Source organism: Kogia breviceps, chromosome X (genome assembly GCF_026419965.1).
Source record: "Kogia breviceps isolate mKogBre1 chromosome X, mKogBre1 haplotype 1, whole genome shotgun sequence".
Taxonomy (NCBI): Eukaryota; Metazoa; Chordata; class Mammalia; order Artiodactyla; family Physeteridae; genus Kogia; species Kogia breviceps.
The window spans coordinates 36,385,996-36,401,736 of NC_081330.1; the positions used below are offsets into that span (position 1 = coordinate 36,385,996).

General features: G+C 40.4%; 1 protein-coding gene across 2 annotated transcripts; it reads right to left on the reverse strand.

Moving 5' to 3' along the window:
* Window positions 1–3,944: 3,944 nt before the first annotated feature.
* On the reverse strand, window positions 3,945–11,177 carry NXT2 (nuclear transport factor 2 like export factor 2). 2 transcript variants are annotated; one of them, XM_059049846.2, is made up of 4 exons: window positions 10,993–11,177; window positions 9,950–10,036; window positions 8,208–8,352; window positions 3,945–7,310 (listed from the first exon to the last, which is right to left on the reverse strand). In XM_059049846.2, the coding sequence occupies exons 1-4, from the start codon at window positions 11,005–11,007 to the stop codon at window positions 7,129–7,131; spliced, it is 429 nt and encodes a 142-aa protein (XP_058905829.1). In that variant the 5' UTR covers window positions 11,008–11,177; the 3' UTR covers window positions 3,945–7,128. The 2 variants fall into 2 exon arrangements, with proteins under 2 accessions (XP_058905829.1, XP_066880127.1); XM_067024026.1 differs by lacking the exon at window positions 10,993–11,177 and adding an exon at window positions 10,744–10,867 and having other exon boundaries at window positions 5,090–7,310.
* Between the last annotated feature and the right edge of the window lie 4,564 nt (window positions 11,178–15,741).

A 15,741-nucleotide genomic window follows, 5' to 3' on the forward strand; every position in this document is an offset into this window, starting at 1 on the left:
TGAAGAGTCAAGATTAGTCAATGGGCTAAAATACAGTGCACGTGGTATGAAACCATGTTCAAAAATGGTTCCGCTGGAATTGCCTTCTCAGTTCTCTGCTTCCACATCTGAAACAGGGCAGCCTCCTTCCTGTTTCAACTTCACTGCCACACATCCTATTCCCAGATTCTGCCTAAAGACTAGCCTAAACAGTTGCTTTCTTAGCTTTGAACTTCGGGTACAAGATAAGGAATGGGAGGAAAACAGGGCTACCCTTCATTGGTATTGTTGCAGCTGTTTCCAGACAAAACACAAGCCCAAGAGACAAAAGCCAAACATCTCCATGGTGAGTTTATGAGTTAACCAACTTACCTTAAAAGTGGAGGGTGGGGACTGCGAGAATGGTTCTTAGGGCAAGTAGTTTGGATGGCATGGGAGGGCCATTTGAGGGGATGGCTGGATAGGGCCAGAGTTTAAAACTGCGGGGATCTTGGGAAGCATAACAACGTAGGGCCCCAGAAGGTTGGGAGAAAGGGGCACATGGAAGAAGGAGGCCCCCCATTACTAGTTTTACCACTGGTCTCCCATGGATTTGTAAGTATATATATATGTGTGTGTATGTGTGTGTGTGTGTGTGTGTGTGTGTATGTGTGTGTGTGTGTGTGTATATATATATATATATATATATATATATATATATATATACACACACACACATACATATGCATATATGTATATTTTAGCTGCAGTTTTCATTCTAAGACGTAAGGGCTTCCTTAACTGCCGTGCAGTGATTATAAATTTCCTATCCAAGGGAGGCTAAATTTTCTGGTTTCTCTCTCCCACTTCCTCCCCTTTTATTTTCAGTTGTTTGGAAGGCAAAATTTATCCAACTGCCCCTCCGCCTCCCCCCAGCTAATTTCTCTTCTGATCCCTTCTCCCAGGCTTGCCTTTTGCACAAGCCACCTCCAGAACCAATGAATGAGATTGGACCTGGACCACTGGGAATCCTGGGTGCCAGTGATGGACAGATGAGCTTATTAGAGAAATCATTCCCAAAGGCACTTTCAGAATTGACACAAAATGGTGGGGAAAATAGCAGGTTGGCCACGTCAGGCAGTTCGGGGCTCCAAGGCAGACTGCAGCACCTGCACTTGGTAAATGTTGCAGACTCCTCTTGCTTATATCCTGCCCTTGGGTAATGTTCAGGCCCATCTTTTTTCCCTTTACAGAAAGACCTCTCAAAAATACATATGTGAATTGCTATCCTTGTTTTTTTTTTTTTTTAATGCCCTGAATCTCCTTTTACAGTTTTGTTTTTTTTTTAAAGCCATCTCTATCTGTATCGATCTAATCTTGGGCTTTTTGTGGAGCTGGTTAAGTCCTGCAAAGGCAGTGGCAAGATTTTTTTTTAACTTCTTTATTGGAGTACAATTGCTTTACAATGGTGTGTTAGTTTCTGCTTTACAACAAAGTGAATCAATTATACATATACATATGTTCCCATATTTCTTACCTCTTGCATCTCCCTCCCTCCCACCCTCCCTATCCCACCCCTCTAGGTGGTCACAAATCACCGAGCTGATCTCCCTGTGCCATGTGGCTGCTTCCCACTAGCTATCCACCCTACGTTTGGTACTGTATATATGTCCATACCACTCTCTCGCTTCGTCACAGCTTACCCTTCCCCCTCCCCATATCCTCAAGGCCATGCTCTAGTAGGTCTGTGTTTTATTCCCATCCTACCCCTAGGCTCTTCATGACATTTTTTTTTCTTAGATTCCATATATATGTGTTAGCATACGGTATTTGTTTTTCTCCTTCTGACTTATTTCACTCTGTATGACAGACTCTGGGTCCATCCACCTCACTACAAATAACTATTTCGTTTCTTTTTATGGCTGAGTAATATTCCATTGTATAAATGTGCCACATCTTCTTTATCCATTCATCTGTCGATGGACACTTAGGTTGCTTCCATGTCCTGGCTATTACAAATAGAGCTGCAGTGAACATTTTGGTACATGACTCTTTCTGAATTATGGTTTTCTCAGGGTATATGCCCAGTAGTGGGATTGCTGGGTCGTATGGTAGTTCTATTTGTAGTTTTTTAAGGAACCTCCATACTGTTCTCCATAGTGGCTGTATCAATTTACATTCCCACCAGCAGTGCAAGAGTGTTCCCTTTTCTCCACACCCTCTCCAGCATTTATTGTTTCTAGAGTTTTTGATGATGGCCATTCTGACCGGTGTGAGATGATATCTCATTGTAGTTTTGATTAGTGGCAAGATTTCAAATGAATGTCTGGTTGTGAACAGCAGTCCGGATCAACTGATTTTAACCTAAAAGAAACAGAATTTGGGGAGAGGGAGAAGCCAATAGCCAAGCCAAAAAAAAAAAAAAATTAGAACCATTGTATTTGTGTAGCACTTATCAAAATATTCTCCCATTTGTTGTCTTATTTGATCCTCACAACCGCCTGGTGGGCCAGATTGGGCAAATCTCCATTCAACAGCAGAAGACAGAGGCCCAGAGTGCGTGACTCACCAAGGGTCACAAAGCAACATCAGGGACACAACAGCCTTAGAATACAGGTCTCCTTTGGGACCGGGACCAGGATTTACACCTTAGAGCCCACCACAGCCTTTTTTTTTTTTTTTTTGGCCACGCTGTGCAGCTTGCTGAAGCTTAGTTCCCCGACCAGGGATTGAACCCACGCCCTCGGCAGTGAAAGCTCGGAGTCCTAACCACTGGACCACCAGGGGATTCCCAACCGGGAAGTTTGAATGCAGATGTTTGGGGTGTCCAAGGAGGGAAGGAAAGAGAAAAAACATGTGAAATTCACCTAAAATAGGTTAAAATACAGTGCACGTGGTATGAAACCATGTTCAAAAATGGTTCCGCTGGAATTGCCTTCTCAGTTCTCTGCTTGCACATCTGAAACAGGGCGGCCTCCTTCCTGTTTTAACTTCATTGCCACACATCCTATTCCCAGATTCTGCCTAAAGACTAGCCTAAACAGTTGCTTTCTTAGCTTTGAACTTCGGGTACAAGATAAGGAATGGGAGGAAAACAGGGCTGCCCTTCATGGTTCTCCACAAATATGACATGCCTGAGAGGGAGTTTTTGATCTTTTCTAAGCCAAGGTGACATCACTGACACGACACTACTTTTTAGAAGCTGACCCTACCCGCCCCACCCACTAGAAAGTGATGGTGAAAATATTATGCTTCCTCTATTTTCATGCTTTCCAAACTGCTGATACAATCTATTAGGAAGTTGTAAAAATCAATTCAGCAGGCTATGAACAGCATTTTTAAAAATTAATAAAATGAAGTAGAAAATGGTAGAAACACATTGCAAGTAGGAAGCATGAGTTTTATTTTTTATTTTATTTTATTATTATTATTTTTTTTTGCGGTACGCGGGCCTCTCACTGTTGTGGCCTCTCCCGTTGCGGAGCACAGGCTCCGGATGCGCAGGCTCAGCGGCTATGGCTCACGGGCCCAGCCGCTCCGCAGCATGTGGGATCCTCCCGGACCGGGGCACGAACCCGTGTCCCCTGCATCGGCAGGCGGACTCTCAACCACTGCGCCACCAGGGAAGCCCATGAGTTTTATTTTTGATATATAATTTTTATTAGTTTGTTATATATACATGTATTTGTATACTGGGTTGTGACATTTTATGCTTCTTACTGTGGGTTAGAGCAAAACTTTGAAAACCACTGATCTAAAGGGTATATATACTTCAACCCCAGATGTAGTCTGTATCCTAAGACCCTTCATCTGACACATTATTCCAACAATATTCTACAGTTCCTTTTTAGTGCTTCTCTAGGAAGCAAGACTGATGTACACAGCCCACTGATAGTCACTGAGCAATTTTCTGTATAGAAAGATGCATTTGACAAAGAAGGGCAAATATTTAATAGAATACAGCAGAGTTTGGTAGCAAGTGTTTTGATGAAATATTTTTATTGTAGAGACAACTGTTAAATAAAAAAACTAAATATGCCTTACCATCTCCCGCCTAAATATGTAAGGTTATGTTAAAGCACATCCATGCTTACCTTTTCTATCCTATATTAAATCAAATTATAACAAAACTCAGCAAATGAAGTCCCCTGCTAACAAATTTCCTACATTAGTAATTTCGGGCAAGTCAATCCAGCAACATTCCAGAATAAAAGAACTCATGGTACCTTCTTGGCTTTTATTTGACTTCTTGCTCCTTTCCCAAACACTGCATTTACCCTTTAACCTCATTGGGAGTATCTTTTTAGACACACTACATACCTTACTAGGAAATTTCCAAAAACTAGGAAAATGCTGATTCCAATTCACCAAAGCACTTACATGCTTAAATAAGGCCTGCAGCTCTTCCAGTCTTATGAGCTAGACATGAAATGCAAATAACTTGGTGACAGAGTTTGTCATGAGTCATTAGCCTCTTACGTTTACAGTCTTTTACTTCCACTAATGCCTACAAATTTACACATAAGTAGACTCCTAACCATTTTTGTCTAGGCAAAATTCATTACTGTATTTCATCAATCTAAGATGCCATCAAATGTAAGACTCATCAGTATTTTACGTACCGAGAAAAGAAAGAAGGCCAATTAAAGTATGCATTAGCATCAGTTTAAAATACACCAATTTCAGGGATATTAAATTGGGAAAAATACTTGCCTCATCGAAGAGATGAAATACAGGAGCTGATTTTAAAGGATGTTGCCTCTTCTCACTCAAGTGTCTGTTGACATATTTTTAATGTAGAATTAAAGTTAATGGGACCATTTTTTTTTCTGAAAATGAAGTTTTGGTTTCACTGCCTTCTGGATATAGTATTTTGGCTAGTTTTTCAAGGTTAAAATTTCCAACATTTTACCAAAAACGTCACTGTTACTTCAAACAGGTGATCTCAGGAATGTGAGTATTTGCTAGGAAAAGAGGAAGAACGAGGTAGACTAAGAAAAGACAGAGTCCAAGTTGTCAACCATTGTTTTCAACATTCTAACTTAAAAAATTTTTTAAAGCGTTATATTGTAAAAAGGAACAACCAACTGTTCTGGAGCCTTAAAAAAATCAAGAGACCTTAAACCAGGCTTGAGAAAACTCTTACAAGGCAGATTTTATTTTTTTCAAGTTACAAAAATATGCCCATGTCAAAAATACAGTCTAGTCCATATAAGAGTAGTTCCAGCCATTTAAAAGTTATACAGAGTTTGGAAAAAGCAATTCATATATAAGTCTTAAAACAATGAATTAATGAACAGTATACAACCATTCAATTCAGTTATTGCTTGTTATACGCAGCTTTTACTTGAAACTGTTCCTCTTAAGGGAACGGGCAATATTTGGGCAATCTGATTGTTGCTGCTAAAGCTGTGGTTTTAAAAAGCCAATCCAAAATTAGAATAAACTTACTTTGAGTAGAGTATAATGTGTAAATTTTAGTCAGTACTACAAGAAGGTAGGAAGGTGTGGTCTAAATTTCAGTTCCATCCCCTTCTCCTACTTAATTCTATTTTGCTAATATATCAGAAATGTAATGTGTAGTCTGCAACAAGAGTAAATGAATCACCAATTTTCAAATTAAATGACAAGAAACATTAACTTCGAGTTGCAATGTAGAAACAAAGCTGGCACACCTAGTGTAAAAACATGAAAACAATAAATTCAAGAATGGAGAAACATTTAAAGCTTAACCAAAAACCAAAGCTAGATTTCTTTCTCTTTAGATGTTGAGACATAAAATGGATCAACTGGTTCTTCTGAAGTTTATGGGCTTATGAAGATCTGCTGTTCTGTTTTCTCTAAAAAGACAAAGTGTTAGCCACATAACAGGAACATGTTTTATAACAGATCTATTTGCTCAATGCCATATTAAAGAACAAATCATGAGATTAAATAATTTAAACTTTAAGTAGTAAAAAGACCATGCAGTTGACAGTGTAAACACAGAGAACAAATCACTCACTTTGGGGGTGGGTAGTACATAGGAGACTTTTGGCCTGAAGTTCACATGGAAGACTTAGAAGTTAAGGGTCCCAAAGAGGGAGTGATGGCTTTGTTTCCAACTTTCCTGTCAGACCCTGTTGCAGGGTCAGGCTTATTGCTGACATTTTACCCCCACAAGTTCTTGAATAAACTGATACATATACTAGTGATAAGTATGAGGTGAACTGGAAAAACCTTTAAAAATAATTCTTAGAACAAAAGTGGCCTTCATGACCATTTGGTTAGGATACTTATTACTTTAGTGACTTAAATCCTAAAATTAGGCTACATTTTTAGGAGGTAGAAACAAGTACCAAAAGTGTACCATTTGGCCACCCTGCCTTGCTTTTGGCCAACCTCGGATCTCTACACTTCTCACTTCTCATTCTCCCATTAAAGCTCTTAGTACTACTACAATTCACTATCTAAAGTTACAGACCTGGAGCTGCCAAGAAAAAGCTTTCTTAAGTTTTGCTTTTAAGCCACTGAGTGTATCTAACACTCGGGTATCAATCGAGAACATTTTATGCCTCTCTAGTAGACTAATTCACTTAAGAAAACATGCCAACATAAAAAAAAAAACCTACATTACTTAACATAAAGACTACTGAACATCTCTACATGCCATTCTAGTATGTCAGAGTAGTTATGTAAACCTAAATTAGTAATGTGTTCATTGAACTGATTTGAAAAAGCCTCATAGTTAAACTGCATTACCAGTGTTTACCAAAAATAGGTACATGTTGTACTACAAAATTAGCCTAATAACAAAAATCACCCCACTTCATCCCAGAGAGTTACATTGTGCTGATATCCCATAGACAGTACTATAAAAGGATTTAATTTTTGCAATACACTGGGCTCACAGTGAGTATATTAGTACAGAGACCATGGGTTTAATGTTACTGTAAGAATGTCATTAGTGAAACGTATATAAGGCATGTAGAAAACTAACATTAAAGCTCTTAAGGGCAATGATCTAAACTGGCAGCTGCTAGAAAAGGTGCTGCTAGGAATAAAAAATATTAAAGAAATTTAGTTTCAGCACATACTAGTTTTTATTGCTTCTACAATGCAATGAATTACTTCTTATAAGTTTCTACTGCTGGAACTAATGGACCAAAAAAGAATGGACTTTTGCCCCCTTTAAGTACTAGCCCAATCTTGAAAACGGAAGCAGTCGCTTGCAATCTTCCACACGGTATTGTTAGCAGTAGACTGAGCAGTCAGCAGGAAGTTCTGGTTGAAGTAGTGTTGTCTGTTTCCATCAAACTTCACAGTTCCACTGGTCACCACAAGAACTGTAGTCTGGGCCTGAGTAGCTTGCTCTTCACCCACACAAAAAAAAGAGAAGAGGTTGGATTCTCTCTCTAAGTAAGCAGATTTTCAGGTTTAAACTACACTGCCTAAAATTTAACACTAAAAAAAGTTTCATAAACTTTCTTTACTTTGCACATTATCTTGAGCATGTGCACCCAAAGCCAGAAAACTCAATAATCATTTCAAAGATATTAACATTATTTTCAGTCCAGAAAGATTTTGGGTGCTCTAAAGTTCAAAAATAAAAAGCTTATATCTAGAATAGGACCATTTGGTTGCTGTATTTATTAATATTTCATTGGGTTTCTAAAAGAGTTCTGTCGTATTTTGCTTCTTAAGCTTTCTTTTCAAGAACCATAAAGGGAAAAAAAAAAAAAAATCACACTCAACTACTACTTAAGATGCTTAGGACCCCACCTAGAGGTTAATCTTATAAACTGCATCAATCTACTACCTTGAATCAAATTCTGTCTTGCCAAAAGTCATCCTTTCACATAACAGTGAATTTCTATGAAATTTTAATAGGTTGTAAGATTATAAAACACATTAATCAGAGATAAGGTATAATTTTCTCTGGAGACCTTTCAAGGTACAGAAGGCAACAACTTATTTAGGGAAAATAGTCGTTCCTCTCCATTAACAAAAATCATATTAAGGCTCAATTTGTCACATGACTTTTACTAAGCCATAATCACTCAATCCGCCAAAACCTACTAGTGGTCCTCTGGAGAGAGATACATCTAAAGGAAGACCAAAAGTTTGATTTGACAGCTAAATTCTTCATATTTAATTTGCTCAAAAAATAATTATTTCTACCACTTAAAATCGCTAGCTGCTTTTGATGTTAAAGTTCACTGCTCACTAAAGGAAAACAAAGGAAGTATCTTAAAAGACCATGATCTTACCATGAACTGGCTGGCAATCTAGCATATTGACCTGAAACTCACTAGAAGGCAACATGTCAAAAAAATTAGCTAGGGCTTCCAGCCCTGTTACAGCATTTCCATTCCATACTAAAGTGGCCTTGTCCAGATACAGCCTGGTTATTGCCTAAAAAGAAAGAAACAAGAAAAAAAGGGAACGTTTTTTGTTTCTGGGTATTTTATAGAAATGGATTGAAAGGTTACAGGTAGTATCTAAACATTTTTATTGTTCTTCCTCCATCTCTCCTTCCCTTGCCCCCTCTCATGGGAAGACAGTGTCAACAAGGTATGCACCTTATAACGTTGGCCTTAAATAGACATTATCCTGCTTTTAATAAACTAGGCAACTAGCTAAATACTTTCTTTTTCATATTTCTCTTTAGCCACACTGAGAAAACTGTGTATCAAACTGGAAGAGTGTTTTTTTTTAAAGTTTTGCTCTCTGTATTAAAATAAATTAAATGATCACAGGTTTCAAGCCCATGCAGCCCTGAACCAGTTTTAATCTCCCTCCCTTTTCTAATTCTGTGAATTAACATACTTGTCAATCAGGCCTTACCTGTACACTTCAATCCTAATGTTTATATACATGTGAGTTATTTAATGTTTGAACCATTTAATGTTGTATGTGTTAGGAAGCCTTCGTTCCTTTCACCACTATGGAAATAGCATATTTAGTTCAAAAGAATCAGGAGTACTTGCTAAAGCAGAGTCTTTGTTAAGTCAAGTAAGTTAAAGCTCAAATAAGGCAGAATTCAAGAGTTAACTTTTTAATCCCAGGAGTCAGTCACAGGAATTTAGTGTGTCACAGGACACATTTGCTTAGCTCTAAAATTTAACTTTGATGAAAGGGCCAACACACATTTGGACTCTGGAAATGAACTATGTTTCCTTTTTTTTGGGGGGGGGGACTACTTTGTCTTTGAAGGCACCAAGGCACAATAAACGTCCATTGTTACATCGCTTGCCCCTGTCCCTTGTCATCAAACGTCAGTATCAAGAACTTTTTAATCTTCTGCCTTAACAAAATAGTTTTTAGTGATACTAACTTCTGAACCTACAGCGTAGACAAAGTTATCTAAAACATAGTCCTATTCCGATAAGAGACCTAGGCAAGACTCTCGAGCACATACTGAAATAGTTACTTAGAAGATATGGCTCAGGAATAAATCACAATGAAAAAAGCTGATGAAGTCAGAACTTGCTCTGCTGAAGACTAAAAGTATCCAAGCCATGCAGATTCTGTTTGTGAGTGCCAGCTACAGCTGTGAGCTTTAATTGAAAATTATCAATTAATATATGAATTTAAAGGGGCAAATCAGGGAACAGTCCTTGTAATGCAGACCCCCTTCACTAGCATTAATACTATTTTAACCATATTGGTTATACAATGGAAGGAACAAAATGTAACATATTTAAGTAAATATACGTTGGGTCCCATGATAAGTGCAGTAGTTAAATTAATTCCCATTTACCACCCTAAAAATAAAATGAGGTTAAGAGAGGTTAGCAACTTGCCCAAGGTTACAGAGCTTGGCAAACACAAAGCTGGGGTATGATTCCAGAGTCCACACTTCCATAATGCCATACCAACCCTTCCTTAAGAAATGTGCTTTTAAAGAACACAGCTATCACTTATGCAAGTCAGATGAATGGCTGGCTCAGAAAAAAAAAAGAAAGAAAGAACTGGTATTTAATAAAGAGTAGTAGTCTATAACACTCACCCGTCTTCTTTTGTCCATTGTCTCATAGTAAATATTGACAAATTCCTCAGCAGCTTTGCATGCCTGATCTACATAAGTTTTAAAATCCTGCAAGAAAAAATTCATTAAAGTGTACATTACCACCCCTCCAACCCCTCAAATCACCAACAAAAGCTGATGATTTATTTCAATCACTTTGTAGCTCCATACACAGTCCACATTCTTCCACATAAATTTGGACATTTTTAACGTTAGGGCTCAAGTTTCCAATTTTCATTATTTTTAAAGACGTATCTTTAGGACATACTCATCCTTGATTAGTCAATTTCACTTTTTTCTTACTTTAAATATAAATTTATAATCTTTGCTTGGCAACTGGTACTTTAGGCATCCAGTATTTTACAAAACATTCACCTTAATAAAAATTATGCAGTCTGAACCTTTAAAAAAAAGAGAGACGGGGCGGGGGGCGGGCGCGGATTGCCATTGAATAAATTAGGAAACAAGCGAGAAGTTATTCGAAAGTAGTTGAATGGGGAAAAAAATTGAATAAGTTCAATGAACTTGTTTGAAAAGCTAGGTACTTAGGAAACGACCTCACATTACGTAAAAATTCACCGGCGTTTGTAAAGGATTTTAAAACCGAAGCAAATAAATGCTGTTGCGGTTTTCTCCTTCAGGAAGATTAAGCACTTTCTTCCCCAGCCATTTACCAGCCCAGCCTATTATTTGAATTAAGAACTAGTTTCGTTTCTGTCTCAGGCAACTCAAAGTTATTTAGATCGAGAAAAGACTACAAGCCATAAGCAACAGACCCCAACATTCCGGACTGTCGCTAGTTCCCATCTCAGTGTCTTTTCCAGAATCGGAAAAGCGACTGCACAGCCCTGGAGGTGAGGGGTCGGGGGGATAGCGGGGGCTGCAGAGAGCGGGCCCCGCCCCCGGCGCCTGGCGGGCCGGACCCTGATTCGCCGCTTGACCACGTGACCAGAAGCCAGCCCGCCCCAGAACCCCTCCCCTCAGCCGCCCGCACCCGGGCACCCTGCCGCGGCCGGGGCACTCACCGTGGGCATGGCCATCGGGGAGACGGAAACAGTGTGTTTCGGCTGTGACGGATTCACTGAGTCCCGTGGTATCCTGCTCCTTTGGCTGCGGGATGATCAAATACTTAGGAAGCCAGAGAAACCCGCCAAACCCACAGAATTCTCTGCCCGCCCATTCTCTCCCGGAAGCAACTCGGTCCGCTGTTAAAAGCACCCCGATGTACCAACCTTAAGTTCAATTCTCTTCAGTTCCGACCGTACCCTCCCATCCGCCTTATGTATTCACTCGTTTGATATTTATTAACTTAGTTTGGAAGAAAAAAACACTCTGCTTTTGTAGCTGGGCAATTTTAACAAAAGTATCCATTTCTCCAGCGTGCCCAAGGACAGCAAAAAAAGACCTATTCAAGGCGTCCAATGGGGAGACTTATTTGCTTCAGGAGGTGGGGCCAGGGCTAGGTGAACACCGGCATGGAACGCTAGGAGACCTGCTTGACCTGTAGCTAACCGGAAAAAAAGGGTGGCGCTTGGGGAAAAGCGTGCAACCGCACTGCGCATGACTGGTAGACAAACGGCTTAGAGTTCTGGAACCTTCTGGAAAAATCACTCTTCACCGAATTAAACCCCAGCGTCTCAGTAGTAGCCCTAAAATCATTCACTATTTTGATTTGGCACTATTCTGTGTTAAAGGTTCGTTTAGTTCTATTCTGAAAGGTCTTGCAGACCTCAAATGAAGATTAGTCTCTAGGGCCATTCACCCCCTTCAGCAACGCACCCTCTAAAAATATTTAACATTTTACCGATTGGTGACCGCAAGCAAGGTACTTTTCTAAGCATTTGAACCCCATATTCACTTCTTACACCAACACTATGAGGTAATCTGTTACTATGAGGTAATCTCTGTCATACAGTTAAGACACAGAGTGATTAACTGCTTAGGATCACAAACTAACTGGGATTCAAGCTCAAGCAATTTAACAACCACTACAACTGGACTCCACTCCCCAGCGTCCTTCAAAACCGCTCATCTCAAAGTCCCCAACAAATCCGATATCTCGATAGTTTTACCACCTGTGGCTGGTGTGTGGCTTCTCATCAGCATGACGACGCCTTTCTCGGTGTCTGTCTCTGTTTTCTTCAGACCTCTCGGTCCTGTATCTTCTCATACTTGAATCTAAATTTTCCCCGGACTCTCCTCTGTTTCGTCCGGCTCTAACGGCAGCAACTTCCCAGAATGCCCTGTGCCCTGCTCTGAGCCCCTTTTATTGCGTCACTTCCGGTGGTGTCTCGAACTTAAAACCTCACTCCTCTGAGGTGGTCTCAATCGCTACTTGTTTGTTACTGAGTCTCGATACATCACCAGCACCGCCCTCCACCTCTTCTCTGGGCTCCAATTCTAAGTGTTGAATTTCCATGAGCATGAACACGGAATGCACTACAGGCTTCTCAGACTCAGGGAGTCCAAAATTTAAACACATTATTTCCTCTGCACTTCCAATCTTCTGTATTCTTTCAGTCATCTATGCTTGAATTTTTGGAATATTTTTTTTGGTGTCTTCCCCCCATCATCATAATTCATTCCTTCATTCAACAAATATTTATTGAACGCATACTATGGGCCAGGCATTGTGCAAGGTTCTGGATATACAGTGGTGAGCAAAATAGACATGATCTATACCCTCATGAAGCTCACAATGTAATTGGGAGTCATAGACAATAAACAAAACAATGAATTACAGAGGAGTTCAAAGTAACTTGCCCAATTCTGCCCATTCTTTAAAGAAACTCTCTCTCTCTCACTCCCCTCTTTCTCTCTCTCCTCTACACACAAACTTTGACTTTGATTGCTCTATTCTCATTTTTCCAAAATTCTCCTAATCTTATAAAGACCTATCTTGGTCTGGTCTCAGTTTACCCTTCCAGACTTCTCTCGCATTATTCACCAACATTGGCAAAGTTAACTGCTGTTAAACTACTGTTTACCAAAAGTGACTCATGTTTACTGATTTATAGGTGATTGCCTTTCTTGATTGAGAGCTCAGAATGTGTCTGGATTTATTATGATTTCATTCAATCCTCACAACCCCCGGAGAGGGAAATATTATCTACGTTTTTAAGAATTTAAACTGAAGTTCACAGAGGTTAAGTAAGTTGGCCAAGATGACGCAGCTAGTGGAGGTGGGATTTTAACTCACAACTGTCTGATCCCAGAATCTTTGTTCTTAGACACTTTGCCATTCATGCATTTGCTTATACTATGATTACTTTGGAATGTTTATTCCTTCCATTTACAACTGCCTTTCAGGGACCAGGGCAGGTACAGCCTCCTCCATGAAGCCTTCCCTCATTTCATGTCCCCAGAACCCCAGAAGATGTGACCTGTCCTTTGGCTATGAGGAGTGGCTATAGGTGTGGGGCAATAGTGCTGGGGACTAGAGGAGCATTGGGGGCACTGAAAAGGGACAACTGAGCTAAAGGTAAAGGGAAGGCTTAGAGGTTTGCACTAAATGTTTGCACAGAATTTTGTGCACTTTTATTGATGTGCTACAAGGATGGGAGGTTGGGTAAACTGATAACATGAAACCAAGCAGGGCCCTGAGGGGCTTTCAGGGAGACAGAACATCCTATGTCTCCTGCCTCTTGTTTGTAGAAAAGCTTTAGCATCCTAGGCCTTCCCTGAGTTATTTTTTAAAAAATATTTATTTATGGGCTTTCCTGGTGGCACAGTGGTTGAGGGTCCGCCTGCCGATGCAGGGGACACGGGTTCATGCCCCAGTCCAGGAAGATCCCACATGCTGCAGAGCGGCTGGGCCTGAGAGCCATGGCCACTAACCCTGCACATCCGGAGCATGTGCTCCGCAACAGGAGAGGCCACAACAGTGGGAGGCCTGTGTACCGCCAAAAAAAATAAATAAATAAATAAATATATATTATATATATATATATATATATATATATATATATAATATATATTTATTTGGCCGCATCGGGTCTTAATTGCGGCACGTGGGCTTCTCTCTCTAGTTGTGGCATGTGGGTTTTCTCACTCTAGTTGTGACGTGCGGGCTCCAGGGCATGTGGGCTCTGTAGTTGTGGCACATGGGCTCCAGAGTGCGTGGGCTCTGTAGTTTGTGGCAGGCAGGCTCTCTCGCTGAGGTGTATGAGCTCACTATTTGTGGCTCATGGGCTTAGTTGCCCTGCAGCACGTGGGATCTTAGTTCCCCGACCAGGGATCGAATCTGCGTCCCCTGCATTGGAAGGCGGATTCTTTACCACTGGACCACCAGGGAAGTCCACCTTCCCTGTGTTCTAAAGAGCAAATTTAATCAGAGGAGTAAAGAAACAAAGGAAAATAGTCAAGTAAGACAAAATAATAAGAATGTAGCCGTAAAATAAAGTCAAAGACCTTTAGTCCCTCCTTAGGGGCTATAGATAATATCCTGAGTTGTTTTGCAGATACTAAAACCCCCATCAGGTAGAAGAAGTTAACTGCTGACCACCAACATGTAGACCCCAGACCAGTTGGAACCAGAAGTTTGATGATGTTGGTGTTGACTTCCAAAATACCACCGAGTTACCTCACCACCAACCGATCAGAATAACATCCATGAGCTGATCAGGAATCCTGAGACCCTCTCCCTTACCTTGCCTTTAAAAACCCTTCCTTGAACGCTATCAGGGCAGTTCAGGTCTTTTGAGCATGAGCTACCCATTCCTGCTTGACCCTGCAGTAAACACTGTACTTTCCTTCACCACAACCCGGTGTCAGTAGATTGACTTTGATGCATGTCGGGCAAATGGACCCATGTTTGGTTTGGTAACAAACACAAAACGCACTGTTGGTCTCTGGTTGGTCAGAGCAATGAATTTAAACCATATGAAAACTATGTTTGGGGGGACAAATGGGAACCAGGTGAATAAGACATAGAATTGGTCTTCACTAAATAACTGCACATGTGCAAAAAGTGGGGAGAGTGATTAGGAAGGGTGTGAAAGGGCTTTTCTTGGAACATAGAATGGCATCTTGGTTAAATAAACTGTTGTTGGCACCAGTTGGGTTTAGATCCTGGCCATGCCACTGAGCAGCTCTGTGACCTTGGCCAAAGTACTTAACCTCAGTCTCCCAATCTATAAAATGGAAATAATAATATTAATACATATTTCATAACATTGTTGTGAGAATTAGATGAGTCAGTGCCTGGTGTACAGTCCCTGCTTGAGGAATATTATTTTCCTACCCATGGCAGAGATTATACAGCCAGCCCCCAATTTGAGAGTATGAAGCTGGGACAGATTGGATAAATTTTGGTGTGTTGAGAGGCATCAGTACAGTTCAGGAGATGGTTGGGGGGTCTGGAATAGCAGACTGTAGGAGCAATAAATTGAGTTGATTAGGATTGCTGTGGCTATTCTGTGCAGCCATTTCTCTGGGTCAAGTGTAGACCTAATGGAAATAAACCTCTTTGGAGTTACCAATATCCCTATCTCAACCTTTGCCTTGCTCTTGACTTGAGAAGGACTAGTCTAGACCAATCAGGGAAGTGAACTGAGCAGTCAGTCTCTTCTCAGGCCTCTAACTGGCAACCAGACTGTTCACATTAAGTCTCCTGCTCTACCGACTAAGTTAGCCAGGTACCTTTGGCCTGTTCACATTAAATAGTGCTTTTAAAAACAACTTTATCAAGATACAATGCATATCGACCATTTAAGGTGTAGAATTTGGTGGGTTTTAGTATATTCACAGAATTGTACAAGCATCGCCATGAAATT

Excerpts from the sequence above, each read along its gene's own strand:
- NXT2 (XM_059049846.2), bottom strand. Across the intron at positions 8,353-9,949 it reads CAATGGACAAAAGAAGACGG|GCAATAACCAGGCTGTATCT; the intron begins GTGAGTGTTATA and ends CTTTCTTTTTAG. Across the intron at positions 7,311-8,207 it reads AGATTGCCAGCCAGTTCATG|AGCAAGCTACTCAGGCCCAG; the intron begins GTAAGATCATGG and ends GTGTGGGTGAAG.